Source organism: Podarcis melisellensis (assembly GCF_964234715.1).
Source record: "Podarcis melisellensis genome assembly, chromosome: 12".
Lineage (NCBI taxonomy): Eukaryota > Metazoa > Chordata > Lepidosauria > Squamata > Lacertidae > Podarcis > Podarcis melisellensis.
In genome coordinates, this window is record NC_138544.1 from 34,782,628 (window position 1) to 34,806,137 (window position 23,510).

Consider the following 23,510-nt stretch of genomic DNA (forward strand, 5'->3'; position numbering starts at 1 on the left):
CACAATTAGCATTACAGACTCTGGCAACGCATGCCTAAGAAAGCATCTACTAAATGTGTCAAGTGCATTCTTAAAAATAAAAAATAAAATCACAAAAAGATTCTGAAACCTTTTGTTTATTTCAGAATATAAGATTCCGTCTGAGACAAGAAGTTGATGAAGTGTTTTAATATTTTCTTCCTGCATTGTGAAATTTTAAGTAATTCTAACATCCTGTCAGTTTTATTTGAAATTATCTAGTCTCCTCGAAAGAGGGGAAACAACACAGTTGAGAGAGAGAGAAAAAGTGTTTTAATACAATAAAAAAGAACAGTATGATACAAGCTTATTTGTAGGATTTATGAGCTAGGCTTTTAACAAAACAATTACAGTGGTACCTCGCAAGACGAAATTAATTCGTTCTGCGAGTTTCTTCGTCTTGCGAAGCACGGATGCACCCTGGTATTAACGGTTTTAAGAAAAAGGAAACAAACTCACAAGACGTTTCGTCTTGCGAAGCAAGCCCATGGGGAAATTCGTCTTGCGAAGCAACTCAAAAAACGAAAAACTCTTTCGTCTTGCGAGTTTTTCGTCTTATGAGGCATTCGTCTTGCGAGGTACCACTGTATAGTGCTTGTGCTCAGATACCATTTCTGGTGCTTTCTGGGAAGCTACATGTCCAGACCCACAAGCTCAGCGAGCAAGAGACTCACTGACTTCCTAATCTTTGAGTAAGTTTCATTTCCAGAGTACCATATTCCATTTCTTTGTATTTCACATTCACATCACCCATGCCCACATACTTTCACTTTCCATCACTCTCAAAGCTCAGATGCTCAAATTTTAAAGTCCTAAATCAGACAGTCAAGATTGCCTTGCCTAAAACGATTCTTACAGTTCTGCAAACCTAGACTTGGGACCCATTATCCACTGGTCACCAACCATTTCATCAGGAACAGCATTAGGAAAAGTGAAAGGGTTCAACACCCTGTAGGACCAGATTTTTGAGGTCAAGTTTTCAGATTCACCATATTGATTCTTGCTGTGCATTTTCTTCTGGAGAAGAAATATCAACTGAAAAATAGAGGCATTTGCGGGTGGCGCTGTGGTCTAAACCACAGAGCCTAGGGTTTGCCGATCAGAAGGTCGACAGTTCGAATCCCTACAACGGGGTGAGCTCCCATTGTTCGGTACCAGCTCCTGCCTACCTAGCAGTTCGAAAGCATATCAAGTGCAAGTAGATAAATAGGTACTGCTCTGGCAGGAAGGTAAACGGAGTTTCTGTGCACTGCTCTGGTTCGCCAGAAGCGGCTTAGTCATGCTGGCCACATGACCCGGAAGTTGTCTGCGTACAAATGCCGGCTCCCTCGGCCTATAGAGCAAGTTGAGCGCACAACCCCAGAGTCGTCCGTGACTAGACCTAATGGTCAGGGGTACCTTTACCAAACCAACAGTACCAGTCAACTGAAAGTTCTCCTTGCCAACCAGCACAAGTTTCATCTGTTCCTTTTCGACTGGACTTCTGGTTTTCTATTTAATTAAGTAATTAGGGCATTCATATACCACTTAATAGTTAGCATTTCTAAACAGGGTACATAAAACAAACCGTACAGTATAAAACAGCAAAATAATCATAAAAAACACACACACATATGAATGCAACCTTACTATGCCTGCTGGAATAATATATTTTTTAAAGCCTATGTCATGGCACCTCAAGTTCCTCAAGAACTGCCCCTGTCTGATCTCAGTTGAGAGGGAGTCGCACAGTCTTGGGCTCACAGCATTTTATGCATGGCTTCTAGTTGTTACGATTTATGCATCCAAGACTGGACCTAGGTTATTAAGGACCTTGTAAATGAATATTGAGCCTGGCCAGGTCATATATGGGCAGCTGTGTAAGCTTTTAAACACCAGAGGTATGTGTTGGCATTTTAAAAATAAATAAATTATTAAATTGGTATACTACTCTAAACCCGTAGATCTCAGGGCGGTTCACCACATAAGTCTTTCCCCGTTAATAGTATTCTCTCTCTTTGGTGGGGTTAGAGAGTTTGGCTATAGCTGGAAAGATCTGGGTTCAAATCCCTACCTGGCTACAAAGGTCACAGGTTGGTCTTGTGCCAGTCTCTCTCTGTCTCTGTCTCTCTGTCTCTCTGTCTCTCTCTCTCTCTCTTCTCTCCTCTCTGCCTCACAGGGTTGTTGTGAGTATAAAATGGAGGGGGAGGAACCATGTGTGTTGCCTCAGAGGAAAGGCAGGATGTAAGTGTAACAAAAATGGAACTCACAGCAAAACATATAGATTTGTAAATTAAGAATCCCTGCTCATTTTCATAAAAGGAGGATACAAGACCATGCGTATGAACAGATGATCCAAACAAATGCATCGAAAGGTAATACTTGGGGCACTCTACTCATATGCAACTATCTTTTGGTGATCCAAACTTGTACTGGCAAGTGAGGTAAACTCCGAAAGATCTCTCCTCGGAAAGTTTAGCAGTGGAATAGCAAGGTTTAGAATATAAATTACATTTGTCCTGATGTTATTTGATTGCGGTTCTGTATTTTACCAATTCATAACTTCTGTAAACCACCCAAGACTTCGTTGATAGGTAGCATGAAAATGTTGTAAATAAATAAACATGGAGAAATTGGAGATGGATATGTTAACTTTCAACAAGAACCACTAGGCCAACCTTGGCCAAACAGGTAAGCCCTAGGTACAGGTACTTTGGACTGAAGCTCTCATCAGCTGGCTGCAGTTGATGTGAGCAGCAATTCAACACGCCTGGAGGCCACGCAGGTTGGCAAAGGCTGGACTAGGCTTTTCTCATTTGAAGGCAAAATATATAAACATAAGCTCCATCCTGTATGGAATCCAGTACTCATCTCAGTGTCTTTTGTCAAAAACTACATCTGAAGAGAAGGGAAATGAAAGATAGTGAAGTAAACGACTACAACTTTTAGTAGTAAAATAGAACAGCCTGAAATATTTCACCTACCTCATCAAAGCCGTTGTCATCTTTCTTCAAGGCTACAAAAAAAAGGAAAAGAAAACTGGTTATCTGCACTGTATTTCAATCAGTAGCAAAGAGCCAGGGACGGGGCGAAATTAGAGGAAATATTTATCTGCATTTCACAAATAGGCAACCTCTGATCTACAAGCCCTGTTTCATATAGGGAGCAAGGAATAATAGGAAATAGAAGAAAGAAGGACAGAAAGAAAGAGAAGGTTCTGCCCACTTTTGTCTCCAGCCCCTGCCACTGCCTGTTTATACCTCACAACAGATCACCTCCAAAGGAACGGAGCCCTTGACAAAAAAGGGCTGCCTGCCCCTGTTGTATTAATTGAGCATTTACTTGCATAAGACTTTACTCAAAAAATCAAAATGTTCATAGGTTAGTAGAACTGCATAGCAAGCACAAAAAAAAATCCTTTAATAAGTTATAATACAACATTCAGTTGTCTCCTCTAGCTCAGCAGGACTTGAATCTGCACGTTTCTGCTTTCATTTAAGCACACCTACGGGAGCTTGCAAGTGAAATGCCAGAAGTTGATTGTTCAATAAGCCTACTGTGAACACCTTGCCATCCATTGTTTACTTATAATGTATTCCATCTGTACGAAATCAACAATTACACAATAACATACCTTGCTTAATGTATTGCCACACTTCCCCATAACTTATCTCCACCTCTTTCTATCCACATGGAGTTGGGCAACTAAAATGCAGAGGAGATGGCCTAGGGCTGATGAGAGCTGAAGCCCAAAACATGTGGAGGACACCAAGATGGTGAAGTCTAAGCTAAACCCAGATTTATGGCCCACTCATAAATGGTTCAAAATTAATAACAGGGAAGAAGAATGGGTAGCTGCCTAATGGATAGGTGAAAGCCTGCCTTCGTCTTCAGGCATGGCCAAACTTGGCCCTCCAGCTGTTTGGGGACTACAGCTCCCATCATCCCTAGCTAACAGGACCAGTGGTCAGGGATGATGGGAACTGTAGTCCCAAAACAGCTAGAGGGCCAAGTTTGGCCATGCCTGATCTATATGAATATATCCATTAACTTATATCAGGGACAAGGACTTTGAGGCATTATATAATGTTGGACTTCAGGCGACCAGAGGCAGGGCCTTTTCTGTGGTAGTGCCCTGTAAATGGAAAGCCACCAGATGCATCTGCTGTCAGGTGAAGATCCCTAGATTATGTTGTGGCTGAAGGAACATTCCACAGAAGATGACTACATATGGAGGATTCATTTCCAGGTCCCAGGTATGAGGTGCAACGGGGGGTGGAGGGTCATGCATGCATGACCACATTGCATTGCTTTGCTCCTTCCATCTCAGCAGGTAAAGGATGGCCCACCCTAACTTTTAATTTTCTAGTAAAAAAAATGTCAAAAGTATAGCTAAAAAGGCATCTGACTATTTACAAACTTAACATTGACAAATTTTAGTAGTAGTATGATAACTAGCACTTGCAGCTAGGTAGCTAAAACATTTGACCAAATGGACAATTCTGCTCACAGTTTAACAATAAAATCATCAAAATGCATCTTTTTTCTGCAGTTCAAGCTATACGTTATAGCTTTTTCCACAGAAAGGCAGCTTAGAGACTCTTATCACCAAGGAGTGAGAAAATCACACTATGTTTAAACACCCAGACAACGGGAGTGAAACAGGAGAGAAATTCAGAACAGCTGTAGCTCAGCATCTAACTTCCAGCAGCTGAATTAGATGGTAGCAAACAAAGTTACTAGCATACAAAAGAAAAATGCTCAGCTTTTAGAAGATAGCTGTTACCACCTTGCTGATTAAACTTCTAGCCAAATTCTTGAGTTTTAAACTCACTCTTGGCTCACCCCTCACCCCAGCTTCCTACCAAAATACATGATCTTTAACACACACACACATAACAAAAGATAAAGAGTTCCTTAAACACAAATATTTTTATGTACACACTTAAGCCTTTAGGGTGCATTTATTCAAAACATTTACATGTTGCCTCTGCACATATGCACGCAGGACAACTCGTAGGCTTAAGAGAAGTAAACAAAACCAAAAAGCTGCATTAAAAAACAGCAGCAACAGCAATGCAGTTAGATGGGCTTCAACCAGCTCCTAAAATGCAGAGGAGCAAGCCCCAGGCAGACACCTCTGGAGAGACAGAGCTACCACACAAGAGGCCCTGCACCCAATGGCCACCCACCTAAACTCTGAAGGAGGCAGCAGCCAGACCAGGGCCTCTGAAGAAGATCTAAAAAATATTAGCAAGTTCATAAGGGGATAACAGATCTTCTGTTGTCTATCTCTAGCAGCTGTCTATCCTTCTGCATTAATGCTACTAAGCACGACCACACATCTCCATCCTAGCGCAACCATGCAGAAGGGGTAATCGCACTACCTACCATGTGTTCACTATCCACCCGGCGAAGTGGCATTTTTAATCACTGGCTGATTTTGAACATCGGCCCTCAAACCCCAGGCAAGACCATGCCAAATATCATCATCCTTAAAATGTGACCTCCCTGCAAACTTAGCAAAGTGTTCCAGTCCAATAACATGTGATGCAATTCTGCTAACGAAACCAAGCAGGTTTAGCCTTGTAAATTGCTGGGTGGAAACTACGTACCTGAGAACTATGCGCAAGCTGCTCCGAATTCCTTGAAGACAGGCTTATATTTAAATAGATTGTGACACAAACTGGCACAAAAGTTGGATCAAATCCTAAAATGCTTAAATTTCCCAGTGCAAGCAGAATGTGAAGTCTGCAATTAATTCTATTTGGTCTCTGAAATGTTTAGAATTTACGTAGGGCAGTTACTCAGAATGCTCTTAAAACAGCTTCCATGGGTTTTGTTAGGAGCCCAAGAAAGTGATGTTCAAGCTTTCAGAAGAGTCACTTCTGAAAACAACCAGTGATGTGGTTGGGTGCCTTTACAGTGAGATCCTAACCTTACTCCCAGGAATTAGGAGTGCAGCATTGGTGTCAATAGTGTGCCTGGGGCAACCTTTCATGAGCTACATTTCCTCAGAATATGGAGGGATCATACTAGTAGAGGGTAAGAACCAGAGTCAAAAGTGAGTTTTGTTCTCTCTGCATTTTTCCGCCTTTGTCTCCCATTCCTAATCCCATTTTTATATCCTCCCTGCTAACAATGTATTTTCCACCTTTGCAAACTAAGCAAAGGAATGCAAGAAATTACCCCCAAGGCCACTTATGCCTCAAAAGCCACAGGCTGCCTATCTCTACTTGAGAAAAAAAAGATAACTAGGGAGGGAGGGAGGGAGGGAGGGAATAGTGTTGCTTTTTTAAAGATCTTTTTTCTTTCATTATCCAGTAATATTGGAACTGTAGGCTAGCCACCAACGAAACTGAATCAGGAATAATATTCAGGTGACAGACAGGCGCAATGCACAATTCGTTTATGGAAGTCACTGGAACAAGATAGGGCAATAGCCATCGGTCACTGGCTTTAGAAAGGCAGAACAGGCCTATCTATGGCTATTAGCCATGACAGATAAATGGCATTTCCAGGATTAAAGGCAATAAATACCAGCTACAGCCCGAGAGGGCGATTGCCTTTAGGTCTTGCCTGTGGCTTCTTGGGGATCTCTGGCTGGGCCAATGTGGGAAACAAGATACAGCACTGGCCTACAAGGTCTGTGCTCTTCTCAACTTCTTATAATTAATGAATGGACCTCACTCCTAAACATAATGCAATGGTCACAACTTAAGAGTCACAGCCTACTTTTATTTCCAGTGCACTCATGCAATCAAGCGATTAAGAACTGCAGAAAGGGGTGAGCAGAAGGTAGATCAGAACCTACTAGCAGATTGCTAGATGATTTGCAGTAGATCCACAAGGGTTTCTGGTTCTCAAATGCTTAGCAATAAAGCACCTAAAACAAATTTAAGGACAGGTGTAACCAAATCATCCATCTGGATGGCTGCACCAAATAGCCTCAAACCCGCCCCCTTCAGAATTAAGGAACTGCTACAAATCAGGGATTCTAACACAATATATTGGAATCTAGGCAGGAGTTTATCCTGAAACTAGCATTGCTCATATCCACATATGGGCCTAATCGGGATTTCCTCTTACCGTGGAAAATCTGATAAGTAAATATAGCCATTGTACATATCCAGTCAATCCTGCAGACATGAGCACATTTTGTGGGGTCAACAGTCTACCATTCCAGTGGGTTAAAAGTAAAGGTAAAGGGACCCCTGACCATTAGGTCCAGTCATGACCGACTCTGGGGTTGCGGCGCTCATCTCGCTTTACTGGCTGAGGGAGCCGGTGTACATGTGGCCAGCATGACTAAGCCGCTTCTGGCGAATCAGAGCAGTGCACAGAAACGCCGTTTACCTTCCCGCCGGAGTGGTACCAATTTATCTACTTGCACTTTGAGTTGCTTTCGAACTGCTAGGTTGGCAGGAGCAGGGACCAAACTAACTCCGCTATCTCCTCACGCAAGCACAACCCTGAACTTGTTGTTTTTGGGTAGCACCGAACCAAATAAATGCAATACCACTGACTGCCTCGTGCCCAGTTTGGAGAAGTTATTCGCTCAAGGACACCACGAAGCAAATATGGGGGATTACCTGGGAGACTATAACCACTGCACTTACATTTGGCTTTTATATGTGTGTGTGTTGTCAGCAGCAGCAGCAGCAGCTTTACACAAGACCTCATTAAAAGCAAAACAACAAAAAAGAAAATTGATATTGCTCTCTAAACTCTCCCCAAAAATCCACAAGCTTTTCCTTCTTGCCTATTGTGAAACATAGTAAATAGCTGGATAAGGTTGATAAATATTTTCTCCTGCACTCTTCCCAGAAAATATATGTATATGTACTCAGGTTCAGAAATATTTGAACACATGTCCAGAATGGGAAAAAGGCAGAGCTGGACAGAGGCAGTGGTGTCCACTCCATTAGAGCAAAAAGAGCATTGCCCCACAAGTCTCAACCATCCCCCCCCTTCCTGCCTTCTTACTAACCACCAGTTCAGGTGGCTAAACTGGCTGCCAGCTTCCTCTTCCCTAGCCCCTGTGTTGCCTTTGGAGAAGAGGACAGAAGCAAAATCAGAAAGAGTTAGCTCTGCCTGTCACTGGGCTTGGCTTTGCTCTGTTGGCCCTCCTGCCCTGCCATTCTGAATGGACATCACTGGAGGAGGGAGAAGTGATTGGGGAGAAACAGAAAAATGCAGCCTAGACACAATCTTTTCAAGGTCTCCCCAGAGTGTGGATAGCAAGCCGCAGAACAGCAAGGGATATTGGGAATGTGTGAAAGCTAACTTGCCAAACACACAGAGAGAAAAACAGGATCCAAATTATATGTTTTGTGCCAGATCTGCAAAAAGCCTCAGATGAAGTTTTGTACATTACATGTTTGTTATCTCAAACTGCATTATTCACCCTCTACCAAAAAATAATAATAAATCCTTCCTTGCTATGGCTAATCTAACTTTGTAGCTTCAACAAAGGGGTCTCAAGTCCTTGTGCCATTCCAAACAAGGTAATATTTGAAGCATTTAGAGTTGTCAGGTAATATGGCTTATATTTTTCCTTAATTCGAAGGAATTACATACACACCAAGTAATCCCAACAGAAGCTTATTGCATATTTCTATCAGACATCCTTTTACACCCCTTTTATAAGTCACTGCTGCTTGCAATGACTAGCAAACCATTTATACTGTCAAGACATACTGTACTTTTTTTAAGTTCAGCATTTGCCAATAGGGCAAAGTGGAAACAATTTTACAGGAAAATGTTAGCCTATGCATAAAGAAGCTGTAACTAGGGTTTCATTTCAGGCAAGAAGGCGGGCGGCCAAAAAAACAAAACAAAACCCCAAACCCCAGAACTATTTAGTGACATCAGAAATATGGATGTGGGCAGCAAGTAAATACTTTAATATAAATATAAGTAGGAGGAGCATGTAGAAAATGATAGACTGGGATTTCTCAAAAGCTATCAGTCGTCATCTCACCTGAAACCAAGAAACACCCTTCCTGTTTGTTTACCCCAACTTATTTTTTAAAAGTGCATCAAAAACAACAACTAAAACACCAGTTTCCATTTCCTCTAGACCTCTCTGATTTTGGGAAGGTCCTAAAACAACCCCAGAGTTGGTCACGACTGGACCTAATGGTCAGGTGTCCCTTTACCTTTAAAACCTTCCTACCTCCTTCTCAAAGCTTGGAAAGCACTACATAGGCTCTGGGAAAGAGGCAGGAGGACTCTGGGACCCTATCAGAGCCTCACACTTCCTTCCCAAAGCCCAGTGCACAGACTGAGCGCCCAGTGCATGCACACCACTTGCACAGCCCTAAATCCACTCCTGCCTACAGCCCTTCCTCATTTATTACATTTCATTTCTGACACTGCTGAATGATCCCAGACGCCTCCCTATCAGGCTGACAGCACACTGAAGTGGGAGTGTCTCCCTTTCAGAGCAAACTTTCTCAGATGATCACCCTGTTAAGTTATCCAGCTTGTTTTTTAACAATAAAGTAAAGCCATAAGTAATGAGGACGGCGGGTTCTGAACAGAGGTGGGGAGCCCTGCAGGCTGCATTCCTTTCTAGGCAGCCAATGGGGCAGTAGTGGTCAGAGGCAATGAATGAAAATTCTAGCAGGCTGGTTTTTACACACACACACAGTCGGCTCTGTCGTCCACATCCAGGGAAGCAAGAGGCATTATCAGCCTCACATTATTAGGCCTGGCAAAAGCACTCAAGAAGGGAACAATGCAGGACCGCTAAGGAGTGTATGGCTGTAGACAGGGTGCTCCCTAAGGCCTGAGGCTCCCATCTCCTAAGCTGACTTGGAAGCAAGCACCCACCGAGTTCAGGGGAATTTTCTCAGAGAAATGTGCTCAGAATTTGAGGGTTTGTGCTGCAATCCTATACAGTACACACTTTGAAAATTAATGGGACTTCACCCACTTAGGGAGAGTTCTTGGAATTGTTCAAGACAGGGCTGTAAAGTGTCTTGCACAAGCATAGAGCCTTGCCCTCCCTCCCTTTGTGCACACTATCACACTCTGTACTCTCCAAAGGATATTCAGGACAAAGCAAGAAATACCGAAAAAATGACTAAGAACTCTGTGGCAGGCGGGGCTGAGTGAAGTAAAACAGTGGTCACAAGATTTAAGATAACAGAAACGAATGGAATAGTTTAGAAGACAGGGCATCGTTTTTCTATTCCTATGTCACTTCCAATTGGCAATGTGGCTGGGAGATGCAAGAACAGAAATTAAAATATGTGTGGCTCTTGCAATGGTGTGTCAGCCTGCAAGTCCTTTGTGAGTCAGCAAGCCAGCAGCACTGTAGATTCATAACAGTATTAAGCAAAGATTTAAAGGAAAAGGAAATAACTTTGCATCCGTAAGTTGGACCAGAACCTGACAGTTCGGCTAATTCACAATCCCAACAACGGCCTCCCTTACAGCTAAGCCATCTGGAAAACTAAGCTCCCACTTATTTATACTCCACCAGCAGAAACTATGTAATTAAGTGGCATTGCATGTCCCACTTTGGTTTTTAATTACAGAACAGCGCCTAATAAAATAGAGAGGTTCCTTTTGCTATAACAATATTAACAGTGGGTATGAAGGAGCCCCCCCCCCGCCACCACAAAAGAGGTTACCCCTCAAAATAATTTCCAAATACTGCTGCTCATTCATTGCACACTTTGTTACCTTCTTTTTGGGGAGATGATTAGCTTACGTTTGTGACTCATTCCTTCTCATATTAGGAGAGGAAGGTGCCTCTGAAAGGTCCAGCCAGGCTACACACAATATGAGTAGTTTCAAGTTATAAACCATTCGGACCCACATTACTCTGACTCTTTCTACAACATAATGGGCATGTTCTAACTGGGTCATCTCATACATCAAATCCATGTTTGCCATGATATATGTACTTGACAGCTGCAGTCAATCAAAGCAGCAATGAATGTATGCTACTATGATACACATTTGTCTCATTCACATTTTTTTCAGTGCAAACCACAGGCACGTGTAATTCAACCTGCACTAGACCTGAAGTCCTTCAAATGTTTTGGATTTACAACTCCCACCAGGCTCAGCTGCCATGCCAGGGCTGATGGGAGTCAAAGGCCAGAACATCTGGAGGGCACCAGGTTGGCAAAAGCTGATGCAGTGCATTAAGTGGTTCATCAGGCACACCTATGAGATACTATTCATCCCCCCCCCCAAAAGCATAACACTCAAATCCATAACTAAAGGCTGTTTGAATGCATGGGTCCAGTTAATACAGAGTAACTTCTACTCCCAAGTCCAGCACAGTCAGTAATTAGCATAGAATTAAAAATCACTACTCCACTTTCAATGCACTTTTGTGAAGGGGAGGAATTAGGGGCGCCACCTTTTAACCACTCTTGACTAAACGAAAGAGAACTTAGTTCAAGATTGCAAAGGAATAACTAATCTTAAATTATCTCCAATACACGAACATCGAACCTATGATGTAAAATATACTCAACACAGAGTAAAGTTTTGTTACGTGTCCAGCATTAACACTCGACGTTTTTAAAAATAAATAAATTTTAGGGCTCTTAGCCCAAATACATTGAATTGGGAATCACTTCTAATTGAGACAGTTATCTGGGTTTGGGACCGGGGGGTGGGGGTGGGAATGAATCTGATCTAGCAGCAACTTTTGCGTACTCGACCAGATGTTGCACAAAAAACTGAAAGCGGGAGGGGCGTCAAAAGAGAAAAAGAGGACTTCATCCGCATAGAGCAGGGGTCTGCAACCCGCGGCTCCAGAGCCGCATGTGGCTCTTTTACACCTTTGCCGTGGCTCCGGGGCAGATACTAGCGAGGGGAGGAGGCGCATTGTGCGCCCCGACACTCCCCACTGTGGCGGGCGCTGTACTGGCTGTGACAGTCGCATGGGGGTGGTGCGTGCGTTAGTCACGCACCGTCCTGACTTCACCTTCCCACCCGCCTGCCCGCTACATTGTAAGGGGCATGTATGCTGGTCACTGCATTGAAAGGGGGCATGTACGCTGGTCACTGTTTTGAAGGGGAGTGAAGAACACACATACGTTAATTGTTAATTTAACGTTTATTTCTATGAGGAGGAGTAATTCTGAGGGGGCAAACAAAGAAATAATAAAAAGTGACAAAAAATTATTTTTATGACGAGTTTTGCAGCTCCCAGTTTTTTTTTCCTTCGGAAACGGGTCCAAGTGGCTCTTTTTGTCTTAAAGGTTGCAGACCCCTGGCATAAAGCGACCCTGAATAAGAGCTCTCCCCGCCCGCCCCAGCGCTTCCTCGCGGGGCAAGGGCACCCAAGGAGGAGCAAGCGAGGCATAAGCATAGCTGTCAACTTTCCCCTTTTCTTGGGAGGAATCCTATTCGGAATAAGAGAATTTCCCTTAAAAAGAAGGAAAACGTTGACGTAAGCAATGCCGCCCCTCGCAGCCGGGAAGGCTGGCAAAAATAATGATGATAGACGCCCTACGCGAAGCTGAGCGAGCCTAACCCACCGACACCCCCCGGCTTAACTCGCTCGCTCTCACCCACCGATTCGGCCGAAACTCTCCGACAAAGTTCGCCGCAACTTTTTCATCCTGCTGAGCTTCTTCTCGGCGGGCGGCGGCTGCGAGTCGAGCAGGTCGCACATCTGGCTCCGCTGGGAGAGCGCAGAAAGAGGAGGAGGAGAAGGGGGCGGCGAGAAAGTCACCCAGCGCCCGCCCGGGAGCAGGGCAAGAAGAGGCAACCTCAGCCCGAAAGGAGGCGGCTTGCCGGCGCTGCTCTACACGCGCACAACGCGCCCCAGGGAAAGCCCCGCTCCGTCGGGCTGAGCAGGGGAAGCGCTGCGCCCTCTCGCTCTTTTTACGCGGAGGTGCCCCGAGACGCAGCAAGCGCCGCTACTTCGCCGCCCTCGCCCATAGCCAAGTTTCTCTCGCGCCCGCCCCTTCGAGGAATTGGGCGACGCGCTCCCCGAGACAATGAGGGGTGGAGAAAGGAGGCGAGGGCGGGGGGGGTTATATCTGCGGGGAAGAAAGAGACCCCAGGAATGGGGAGGGTAAGAGAGAAAAGCAGGAGGGAGGGAAGGCGCCGAGGAGGAGCAAAGCCCTGTCAGGGGCTGCGGCCAGAAAAAGGGAGGTTGCTGCCGCTGCTGCCGCCCCTCAGCCAAGCAGCTGCTGCTCCTCCAGCCGCGGCCCGAAGAACAACTCTCTCCCTCCCGGCCGCCCTCGCTCTCTCCCCTGGAGGCGGAGGCCGCCCGCGCCCCGCCCACGCTCCCCGCTCCGCGCGCCGCTCATTGGCCCGAGCGAGGGACGCCGGCTCGTCGGGGAGTTTTCTTCCTCTCCCTCGCCAGCGTTCAGTTCTCTTTCTTTCCCTCACAATGCAATTGGGCTCCTTTTCTCTCTCTCTCTCTCTCTCTCTCTCTCTTTCTTTCTCTCTCTGTCGTCAGGCTCCGAACCAGCCCCGTTCCCCGCGCGAGGCTCACTTGATATATAAGGCGGGAACTTTTGCTCCCGAGGAAACTGCGCGCGGAAAACTTGGCGGCCTCTTGGCAGTCAAAACGCCGCAAGCGCAAGCCTTAATAAAGTTTACTCTCAAGAGAAGCCCCGCCAAATTTGGCGAGAGGAGGACTCTCCTTCTCCAGTACCGCCTTCTTTGACTTGGTCCCCTCCAGATGTTTTCGGCGGCAACTCCCACCATCCCTGCCTGTTCTAGCTGGGGCTGATGGGAGTTGGTTAGGAAAGGATGCTCTCTAGGACAGGCTCTCCCAACTTTGGGTCCCCAGAGGTACTACAATTCCCATCGTCCCTGACCACTGCTGGCTATGGATGATGGGAGTTGTAGTCCAACAACAGCTAAGGACCCAAGGTTGGGAAAGGATGCTCTCTTGGACAGCCTTTCCCAACTTTGGGTCCCCAGAGGTACTGCAACTCCCATCATCCCTGACCACTGCTGGCTGTGGATGATGGGAGTTGTAGTCCAACAATTGCTAAGGATCCAAGGTTGGGAAAGGATGCTCGACTACCCAACAGATTTATAGTACTTTCAGGGGTGAAAAGTAGGGTGAAGTATATAAGCAAGCGCGTTCAGTTTGTGGGGCTTGCCTTTTGCACCAGCAACTTCTGCTGAAACTGGCATGTCACTCTGCAAAAACAGAGTGCAAAAACACTCCTCGCTTTTCAGAACAGATGAATGCACAAGCAGTTGACTTCCTCTTCTGCTTTATGGTGTCCACATGACACTGGGTCAAGTGTTTCTGCAATAACAGCTTAACAAAGACTTATAAAAGGCAAAGTGTACACAGGTAGTGTTGAATTTTAACACATCAGTTGGCCAAGGTGAATTAATCTAGAGGGTATCCTGCACTAGGGGAAATGTGTTCACCTTTGCTGCATGTGTTTAGCTGGCAGTACAAATTATATTTTAACCATTTGGTTCTATCTGTCTAGCACAGGGTACAAAAGCAGGGAGAAAGACAGAGGAATGGAAAACTTGGGTGAAGGGGAATGGAATATATTTGGAGAGAGCCTGGCTGGCAGGCTGGAACAGTCCATTCCTCACTGCAACATTTTGTTGCAGTTCCCATTTTGTATCTATATTTGTATGAGGGGCTACTGCTAAATAAATAGTGGCTTACCTCAGGCCACCCTGCAGACTGAGATGTCATTAATTACATTTTTATACCATCTTTCCTCCAATGAGGGTTCCTTCCCCTCACATCTGGTTCCTTCCCCTCACCTCTTTCCCTGCCCCCCCCCCCGTGGAATAGGTCACAGACACATATATTATCTAGCAATTTTCAATATAAAGTAACAATAAAATGAGTTTGTTTTTCAAATTGCTATAGGCTGTATCCAACAGTGTTTGTGCCCGAACAGCACAGAATTAGATTTGTGGGGTGGGATTTTCCCTTCCTCTCTTCTCTCTGCAACTTTCCATGTGCCCCCAACATCAGCTCTGGAGAAAATACTTTGGAATTCCCACTTCTTATTTAGCTTCTTGTTTTTTTGTACAGGGAATTTTTAAAAGCTTTAATGTCTAATGTTTTGTTGTGTTTTTATATATGTTGGAAGCCACACACAGAGACTGAGTCAACCCAGTCAAATGGGCAGGGTATAAATATTATTCTTATTATTATTGACTAGCACGTCCCTATTTTCATCAAAGAAATGTTGGAGGGTATGTTTTTTATTATCCTAGCTTCCTATTTTCCCAGATTCAGGCTTGGGCGACACAGCAGGATCACCGCTGGCCAGGCAAGGTCAGTGGGACTGAGAAGCTGCATCTGGAACAGTAACATGGAACAGAACTGGTTTACTGCCTCCGTTATCTATAGCACTGGCACAGACGCCGTAAATGTCAGGAGTGTCTCCATAATGAAGACTTAAGATTCCTACACCAGGTCAAAAAGAGGACACTGTAGCATTTTGCCTCATAGTGTGGTTTGCAGCACAAGCTCTCCCAGGGTTGGACAGCGTTGAGAAAAGGAGCTGCCTTTGAAGGCCTTATAGGTGTCCACATAGTACATGCTCAATATACTGATATCTCCAGCCTGTTCTAAAGTTTCACAGTGAGTGATTGAATTGTATGCTATTAATATAACCCACAATGGCCAAATGCCACTGAAACAGAGCAGCCTTATCTTGCTTTATGATAATACCTGCAGAGAAAACAAAACCCAAAGCTGTATGGCCACTAAGGCTATCATTTTATGAACTTTTTACCTTTACTGTGGGAGAGGGATGGGGAAGATACAGCAACATAGATGTTTATTAGTAATTTGAATTAATGTTTTTATTGTGTATTTTTGTAAAATTGTTTTAGTTTGCTGTACACCACTTAGAAATATTTTTTAGTTAGCAAGTGGTAAAGAGATTGTCTAAATAAATGAAATAAACTACCAACTTAGTTGGCTTCTATATGCAAATTAGGTGATGTGGGAGGAAGGAGCTGTCCTTTGTCCCAATGAGCAAAATATCCTGGATCAGCCCTGTCAAAATCACCCCAAAATGTGTCTGAATATTAGGGGAATCAGTTTATAGAGCAATAAGTTGGCTGCATTAATGATTCAGAATGTAGCTTCCTACATTGTGATTTAACTTTTTGTGCTTGCACGGTCTTGCTGACCAGTCTTCTCTTGCCATAGTTGTGGTTTAGCACTAAACCATAAATGTTTTGGGGAGCTGCGGGCAGGGGTAGGTAGGAGATACCCAGGAAGAGGATGCCCAGATTTTGTATAGCAATTGTTTGTTTTTTGCCTGCATCAGCTACACTGATTCTGACACTTACTACTTGACTATTAGACCAGCAGGAATCAGCATGGGGGCACAATTGTCTTCCCATGACTGACTTTGGCTTGTGGCTGTCAGGGTCATGTAATCAACACACCTGGAAAGCCTCCTTTGACAAGAAGCTTTACTTTGATCTACTTTCTGAAAATTTCAGCATTGCAACTTCATAAGAAATCTAAGATTTATTAAATGTTTTATCCAGGGGTGCCAACTTAAATAAAATATTGGGGGGGCAGGTAAGCCCCACCCCACATAAACAAGTCAAGGTGCACACACACCATTTGAATGGCAATGACCATAAACTTGGGGGCAGCCCCCACAGATTTTATTGGGGGGGCAAAGGGACCTCAACCCCTAGGAGTTGGGTCCTATGGTCTTATCTGTATATTAAAATAAATTGGCATCACAAGGGTTGATGTCAATCAACCCTCCCCCCATGCATCTTCAAATTTATCCATCTCGCGTATAGATTTGATGAGATGTGGAAATCCATCAGTGTCTATACAGTACATTCAAACTGTGCTAAAAGAGACCAGCATTCATGCATTCCCCAAAGCAATGTGTTCACAAGGAAAGGGATTTTTTTTATACTATAGCAAGGGACAGACAATTAGCTACAAGCTCTATGCCCAGTGCAACTTCCAAGTACTGTGTATACTTGAGGAGCAGAGAGAGGAGAATTGCACAAATCCTCCTGTCTGTTAACATCAGCATCTCCTTGACTGACTTTCGGGGAAGAATTCTCCTGGCGCAAACCTTGAGGTCAGGCCCTGCCACTGTGTCAAGCTGACTCATTCTGAAAATGAAGAGCCTATCAAGCATAGCAAGAACACAGGACCCTCTTCAGAATACACTAAGACTCCTAGGATAAGGCCTGACTGAACCCAGGAAAAGGTCAGCCCAGAGGTGGGAGATTTTTAAAAGCTATTTCGTACCACGTGGTGCATAACAATTCAGTGTAGCTGTTGGCAATGAAATGCAAATAGATTAATAATAATAATAATAACCACCTTGTACTGATCTTCTCTAAAGGATTTACAATATACATACAAGCATATATCAATATACAAGAACAAATGAAAATGCAACAATGAAAAACACAGTTAAATGCTCAGCATTGTCACAGCAACACCGGCCCTGCTGTTTGGTAGAGTGAGGTGTGGATGTTTCAGGTGGCGGAAGCATGAGGAGTTGGAAGACAAAACTGTGTGTGCCAAGACCTCTGGTAGGGTGCCGAATACTGTCCTGTTGCCCATGTTCTGGTGAGATTCAAAGGCAGCCCTCACGATGGTCACTTAGGCATTGGCTCAAGAGAGGAAACACATCACCACAAAATGAGTGCAAATTCATATAAAATTAGCATATGCTAATTTGTGCATACAGGTGCTTATTTGGAAACAACTACTATTGCTTAAATAGAAATAAAGCACATGTCACCATAGTGGGGAAGGCTGCACAAGGGGCTTGTGTGCTCAGTCCAGAAACTGCAGCTTCAAGGCTTCTGCTCTCTCTTATTTGGGTCTTGGATCAGACAGCCCTTTGAATGGAGGACTCCTGAAAACAGAGGATTCCCCCCCCCCCCCCGTAAAGTAGAGAAATTGGCGACCCTATCTCCTGGCCTCTTTGGAAAAACATTTCCAAGCAATAAACTAGATATTCTATTTCCTTAGCCAAGAAAAAGATACAGGTCTCGCTATTTTCAAAGCAATGTACTAAAGCTACATTCTGATTCTGCTCAAATATATAGACTGTGTCTCTTGTGCATAAGTTAGTAGCATAAATAGAATTAAATATTTATTCATCATATTCAAGTGCTTTGAGTCTAATGCTCAAAGATATTACATTAGGAATGCAGTTGTACTCAGGATGAGTGACTGTTCAATGAGGGCTCCCTGAAATATCCTTTGTAGAAGGGAAGAGTTGCCAAGAATAGCACCTGATCAGGAAGGCATAACCTTGTCAGGACTCCACCTGACAGCTCAGTGTAAACGCTTCATAAATCTCTCCCGTAGCCAAGGAAAATACGTTTATGCCAGTTTGCTCACCTTGAAAAGATCAGACTGTTCGGCTTGAGAATTAGACGGCGGCTGAAGCTCTTTCACTAGCACAGGAGGCAGTGAATATTCAGGAATGCTCCAGTGACTGATTTTTGTAAAACTAAGTTACTAGTCCCTATTAGTCTCACCCTCACCAAGCCCTATACCGTTTAATGCAACATGTTTGTTTGATTATACAAAGAGAAGTATAGTCATTGGAAAGTGATCTTATGAAAGGACAGTCAGTTACAAGCACTCAGTTAAAAATATAAGCCAAGCACTCACAGGTGGCCCTAAAACCAGCCACTAATCAGTTTCAACCCATTATCTGCAATACAGTATTAATGCTGATCTGTCTTAGGAGCAGGGCTTTTTTTCAGCCGGAACTCATTTCTGGCAGCACCTCTCAGGTGGGCACCATTGCCATTATAAGAGAACAAGGGAAGCATTCATGACAAGTTCTAACACCTCTTTTTTTCAAGAAAAATAGCACTGCTTACAAGGTTGTCACCATGCTTACACTGGACATGATACTTCCCTGTGCTCAGGAAAACTCATCCCAATGTGACTGTGCTCTGTTCCATTGGAGGACAGCCAGATCAGTCCATTGGAGCCTGCTCCTACCAGCACCTTAGCCAAAATAAAACATGGGTAATGCTCAGGTAATTCTCCACCCCCAAACTTTTCAGGAGGCTGTTGTTGTTAGATATGTTTTATAGTTGCACCCAATTATATAATAACATGCTGTAAGACTCTGTACTTTACAGGAGTCGAGTTGTGGAGTTTATTGCATGGATGACATTGTGTATAATTTGACATTGATTGTGTGTGCTCAGTATATATTATGCATTTAGAATGCATTCTCTGGAAATTGTTCATTTGGATCCACATTCAATTCTTTCTGAATCGCTATTTCATTTGGAATTGTTCTATTGTTCACTGCCTTGGTATTAGTTTAAGGCAGCAATGGGGCACCTTCCCTCTGGCACCACATGTCCAGATGCAAAAGTGAGTGGAGCAGTGAGTTTGTCTCTTACCTCTGTACAGGAAGCTACATTCCAGTCACACAAAGTCAGAGGCTCCCGCAGATGTTCACATCTGTCCACTGAGGCAAAGAAGAGGTGTTGTTCCAATTCAAGTTCTCATTCCAACCTGGCAAACTCTCAAGGAGGGTGCAGAGCTGAGCGAGTGAGAGGTATTATTATTATTATTATTATTATCATTTGCATTTGCATTTCTATACCACTTTATATTTTTAATTTAAAAATTCCAAGCAGTTTACAACACATTAAAACGGGTCAGCAAACTTTTTCAGCAGGGGGCCGGTCCACTGTCCCTCAGACCTTGTGGTGGGCCAGACTATATTTTGAAAAAAAGAAAAGAAAAAAAAGAACGAATTCCTGTGCCCCACAAATAACCCAGAGATGCATTTTAAATAAAAGGACACATTCTACTCATGCAAAAACACACTGATTCCTGGACCGTCCGTGGGCCGGATTGAGAGGCGATTGGGCCAGATCCAGCCCCTGGGCCTTAGTTTGCCTACCCATGGGTTGGAGGCTATGGAAGCTCAGGTTCAATGACCTGGGTCTGCGCTAAGAGACAGCCAAATGTTCTCAGGGTATGGCCTTAGGCCATGTAGAGAGGTCTGGGAAGCCACATGTGTCCTGGACCAGAGGTTCCTCACTCCTGTTTAAACATTTTAATCAAACAGATAAAAGAAATGCAATTACTTTGAGCATATCCACCAGGACATTCTCTTTTGCAAGCCCCATTGTAATGCACAATATGCAGGCTGTTAACTTCTAAGGGCAGGAGATCCTCCATGTGGATTACACTCTTTAATTCCCTCCTATAAGGTTTTCACATCACGTCTTTCTGCAAAGGCTATGTAATCTCAAAGGCAGTGCCAAGTAAATAAGCACAGTATATATATATTTGCAGCAGATCAAAGCTTAAATTAAATTTCAGTATCATCTACTATGTCTCCGACAAGCAAAAATTCTATAAAATGAGTGTTTCTGCAAAAAATCCCAGGCAGCCAGTGACTCTTCTTGTGCCATAAAAAGAAAACATGACCTTTGCTTGACTATTCTGAGAGCTGAGGAACGATCAGAGCACTTTTAAAACACCCAACAAAATGAGTAAAAGCAAAACATAACACGGTGTACCAAAACAAATTAAAAATCCACTAATCACTAAATCCCAGTCTATCACCCTCTACCCTGCAAAAGTACTTACAGCACTTTTTGGAAATAATCAGGTTCAGAGTTTTATGTACCTCAAGGGAAACCAAGGACCGCAAGCATCAGGCAGCCACTATAATTATCTCCCTGCCTGCTGTGTTTATTATATTTTGTGCACAGGTGGTGTAAAATTGAGGACAACAAGCAGCTTTTATTAAAGATTGTCGCTGCATGCAAGAAAAGTGTCCACCACTATGGAGATGCAGAGTTGTAAAGGACAGGTTTGGCACCTTTAAATAGGACCAGTGTGGATGTTGGAAACTAAGGACAATAATAATGTTCTACAGGCAGTGGCTGTTTTAGGCACGCCCGATATGTGTGTAACTACACACACATACATCACGTCATCTGAATCCCAGGGCAGGAGTCTTGTTATTGGCATGACAGCATAAATCTGGCAGGCTTTGCCCTCTGAGGCCTGGGGCAAATGTACCCAGCTGCCCTCCTCACTGCTCCGCCTCTGCATGGGCCTGGCGGCTATACTGTTGAGCTATGACTTAGGGAGACACTGCTAGAAATCCCCATTCATGTGTGAAGTTCACTGGGTGACTATGGACCAGTCACAGTCTCTCAGCCCAACCTACCTCACAGTGTGCTTCTGAAGATACAAGAGTGGTGACGGGGCAGAAACCTATGCCATACTGAGCAATTTAGGGGAATGGCAGGATGAAAATGTAAGGAATACATCATAGCTTACACTGCCTGGACTGGGAGTGCTTTCAGACAACCTGTTTATCATGCAGTTATCCTGATTTGTTTGCAGGGAGGTTAGATGACACTGTATCAAAGCAAGTGTTACCCAACATTTCCTGCTGCATTTGTCAGTCACTTTCCTTATCGCAAAAGTCCAATCTTTGGGGGAAGTGAGCTTCCTGTGCAAGACCTCCTACTCAGCTACAATTGCACAGCTTGAACTCACTGATGTGTGATTGAATCCCACCTGAAAATAACAATAGTCAATAACCCTTGGTCTGTGAGGAGGTAGCTCAACCATGGAAGATGGTAACAATTCCTTGCACTGTGATGGATCTAGAAGCTTTCCAAGACTGTGAATCTGAAGAACAGTAAGTCTGGTCATAAGTCTTACTACTAAATTAAATCCAAAAATTATGGACCTATTTGTAGCTCTCTAGGTCAGAATTTTTTGTTGTGTTTTTAAAAGCTGTAATTTCTATTACTGTGGCAACAAGACATCACAGAGGCTCAGAAGGGAGTCTAGTTTGACATTCCATTTTACATTCTTATTTCTTACATACTTACATAGACACAGAAAAATTCCGTGTACTCCAAAATACATACAACTACATGTCAAGCAGTTACCTTTTTTCATTTAAGACAATGAAGAAAAACAAATCTCAGAAGACAGAGCAGTAGTACAAATCAATTAAAAAATATGTATAATTAACTTGCAGCACCAAGTGAGATTTATTGAAAAGGAAACAAACAAAATTGTGCCATTTGACTCGGAAAGCTTTCAGTCTGGAAAGCTGAACTTGATGAGCAAATTTTCCACAGTTACAAAGTCCCATGCTTATAAATACCAAGCAGCCATGAGTTTATTTTTCAGGGCTGCACAAGTCCTGAACAAGCTGCACTGACCGGCCAAAGACTCACATAGCTAAATATTTATGCAAAATATGCTGCTTGGCTGGAGCTCATCAAGAATGATACCCAGAAGTAGCACATCAGGAGTTATTGCTAACGGTACTTAATTTCACAGAAGACTTGGAACCATACCAGAAGATGCCTGATACCAACTCAAATCTATCTTGCTCAGCATTACCAATGGCTGAAAGTGGCTCTTCAGGGTTTCAGACAGGCCTCTTTCAAGCCCTACCTGGAGGATGCTGGAAATTGAACCTGGGACCTTCTGCATACCAAACATGTGGTCTGAGCTCTGGCTCCTCAATGAGCTTTGGATCCTCCTAGGAGACCACAGAAGCAACTGCATAATGTGAGATATATTGTTACAACACCTTTCGCAGTTCATTGATAAAATATATGGTGGGTTGTGATAGGTGTAAGACGCTGCCATCACAACATTTTTAAAAGCAGTTTCTCTGACCTTAACTTAGATGTTTTTTTAATTGACAATTTGTTCCAGATTGCAGCACATTTTTCTGAGCTTATCAGCCTGCCAACGTTTGCCTCCCCAACAACTCACAGACCATCTGTGTCACCGGCAGAGAGTTTGATTTGTTCTAGGAAAAGAGTGAGAGCACTTGGGTACGTTTTTCAATGATGTTCACTGTTATTGTTCTTAGGCTAGGCCAGCCCTACCATTAGACAGTGCAGCAACCACCTTGGGCAGCTGTAGCAACTCCTGGCTGTTCCTCCTGAGCCCCCAGCCAGGCTTCACTGTCGCCATATGGCCCCTCCTGGGCCCTTAATCAGGTATGCTCTCCCAGGTGTTCACAGAGGATGTAATCACATCCCTAGCACTGAAGCAAAGTTCAACTGGCAGTCTAATCAGCTTGTTATGTAGAACTGAGCAGGGGTATCAGCATCCTGAACATAATATATTGGGCCGGCCCTGATCTTAGGGGAAGATTATCATTTAAAACAACCAAAAAACAACTCATATGATGAATACAACACCAATCTGTTGGTTACTCAATGCTTAGAAAATTAATGTTCCATGCTGGGCCAAAGTGTATGAAACAAGGGGTAGGAGGAAATTGCAATTCCTACCTTTGTTTTGAATGTCCAGTATTGAGGCCACACCTCTTCCTTTGTGGGAATATTGGTTTGATAACTCCACAGTGGAGTGCAAGCCCATCTCCCTACAAAGAGAGATGACTTGGCCTAGCTCCAGATATTTTAAACCAAGTGTGGAGGAAGAAAGTGGAACTCACTTGCACTTTCATGCCCATAAGCGTGTCTGATGTCTAGATCTGTTCTAAAAATGGGACAAAAAGGCATCAGGTGTATACAACAGATCACGG

General features: G+C 43.8%; 1 protein-coding gene across 2 annotated transcripts in view; it reads right to left on the bottom strand.

Moving 5' to 3' along the window:
• The window catches only part of CDK14 (cyclin dependent kinase 14), a 232,342-nt gene extending 219,156 nt beyond the window's left edge, over positions 1-13,186 (bottom strand). The window contains exons 1-2 of one of the 2 annotated variants that reach the window (XM_081882549.1): positions 12,547-13,183; positions 2,982-3,013 (exon numbers count right to left, since the gene is read on the bottom strand). In XM_081882549.1, coding sequence (XP_081738675.1) covers positions 2,982-3,013; positions 12,547-12,646 — 132 coding nt within the window. In that variant the 5' untranslated portion in view covers positions 12,647-13,183. Of the gene's footprint in view, positions 1-2,981; positions 3,014-12,546 lie in introns of both variants that reach the window. The other variant, XM_081882550.1, reaches the window with a different exon arrangement.
• Positions 13,187-23,510: the final 10,324 nt, after the last annotated feature.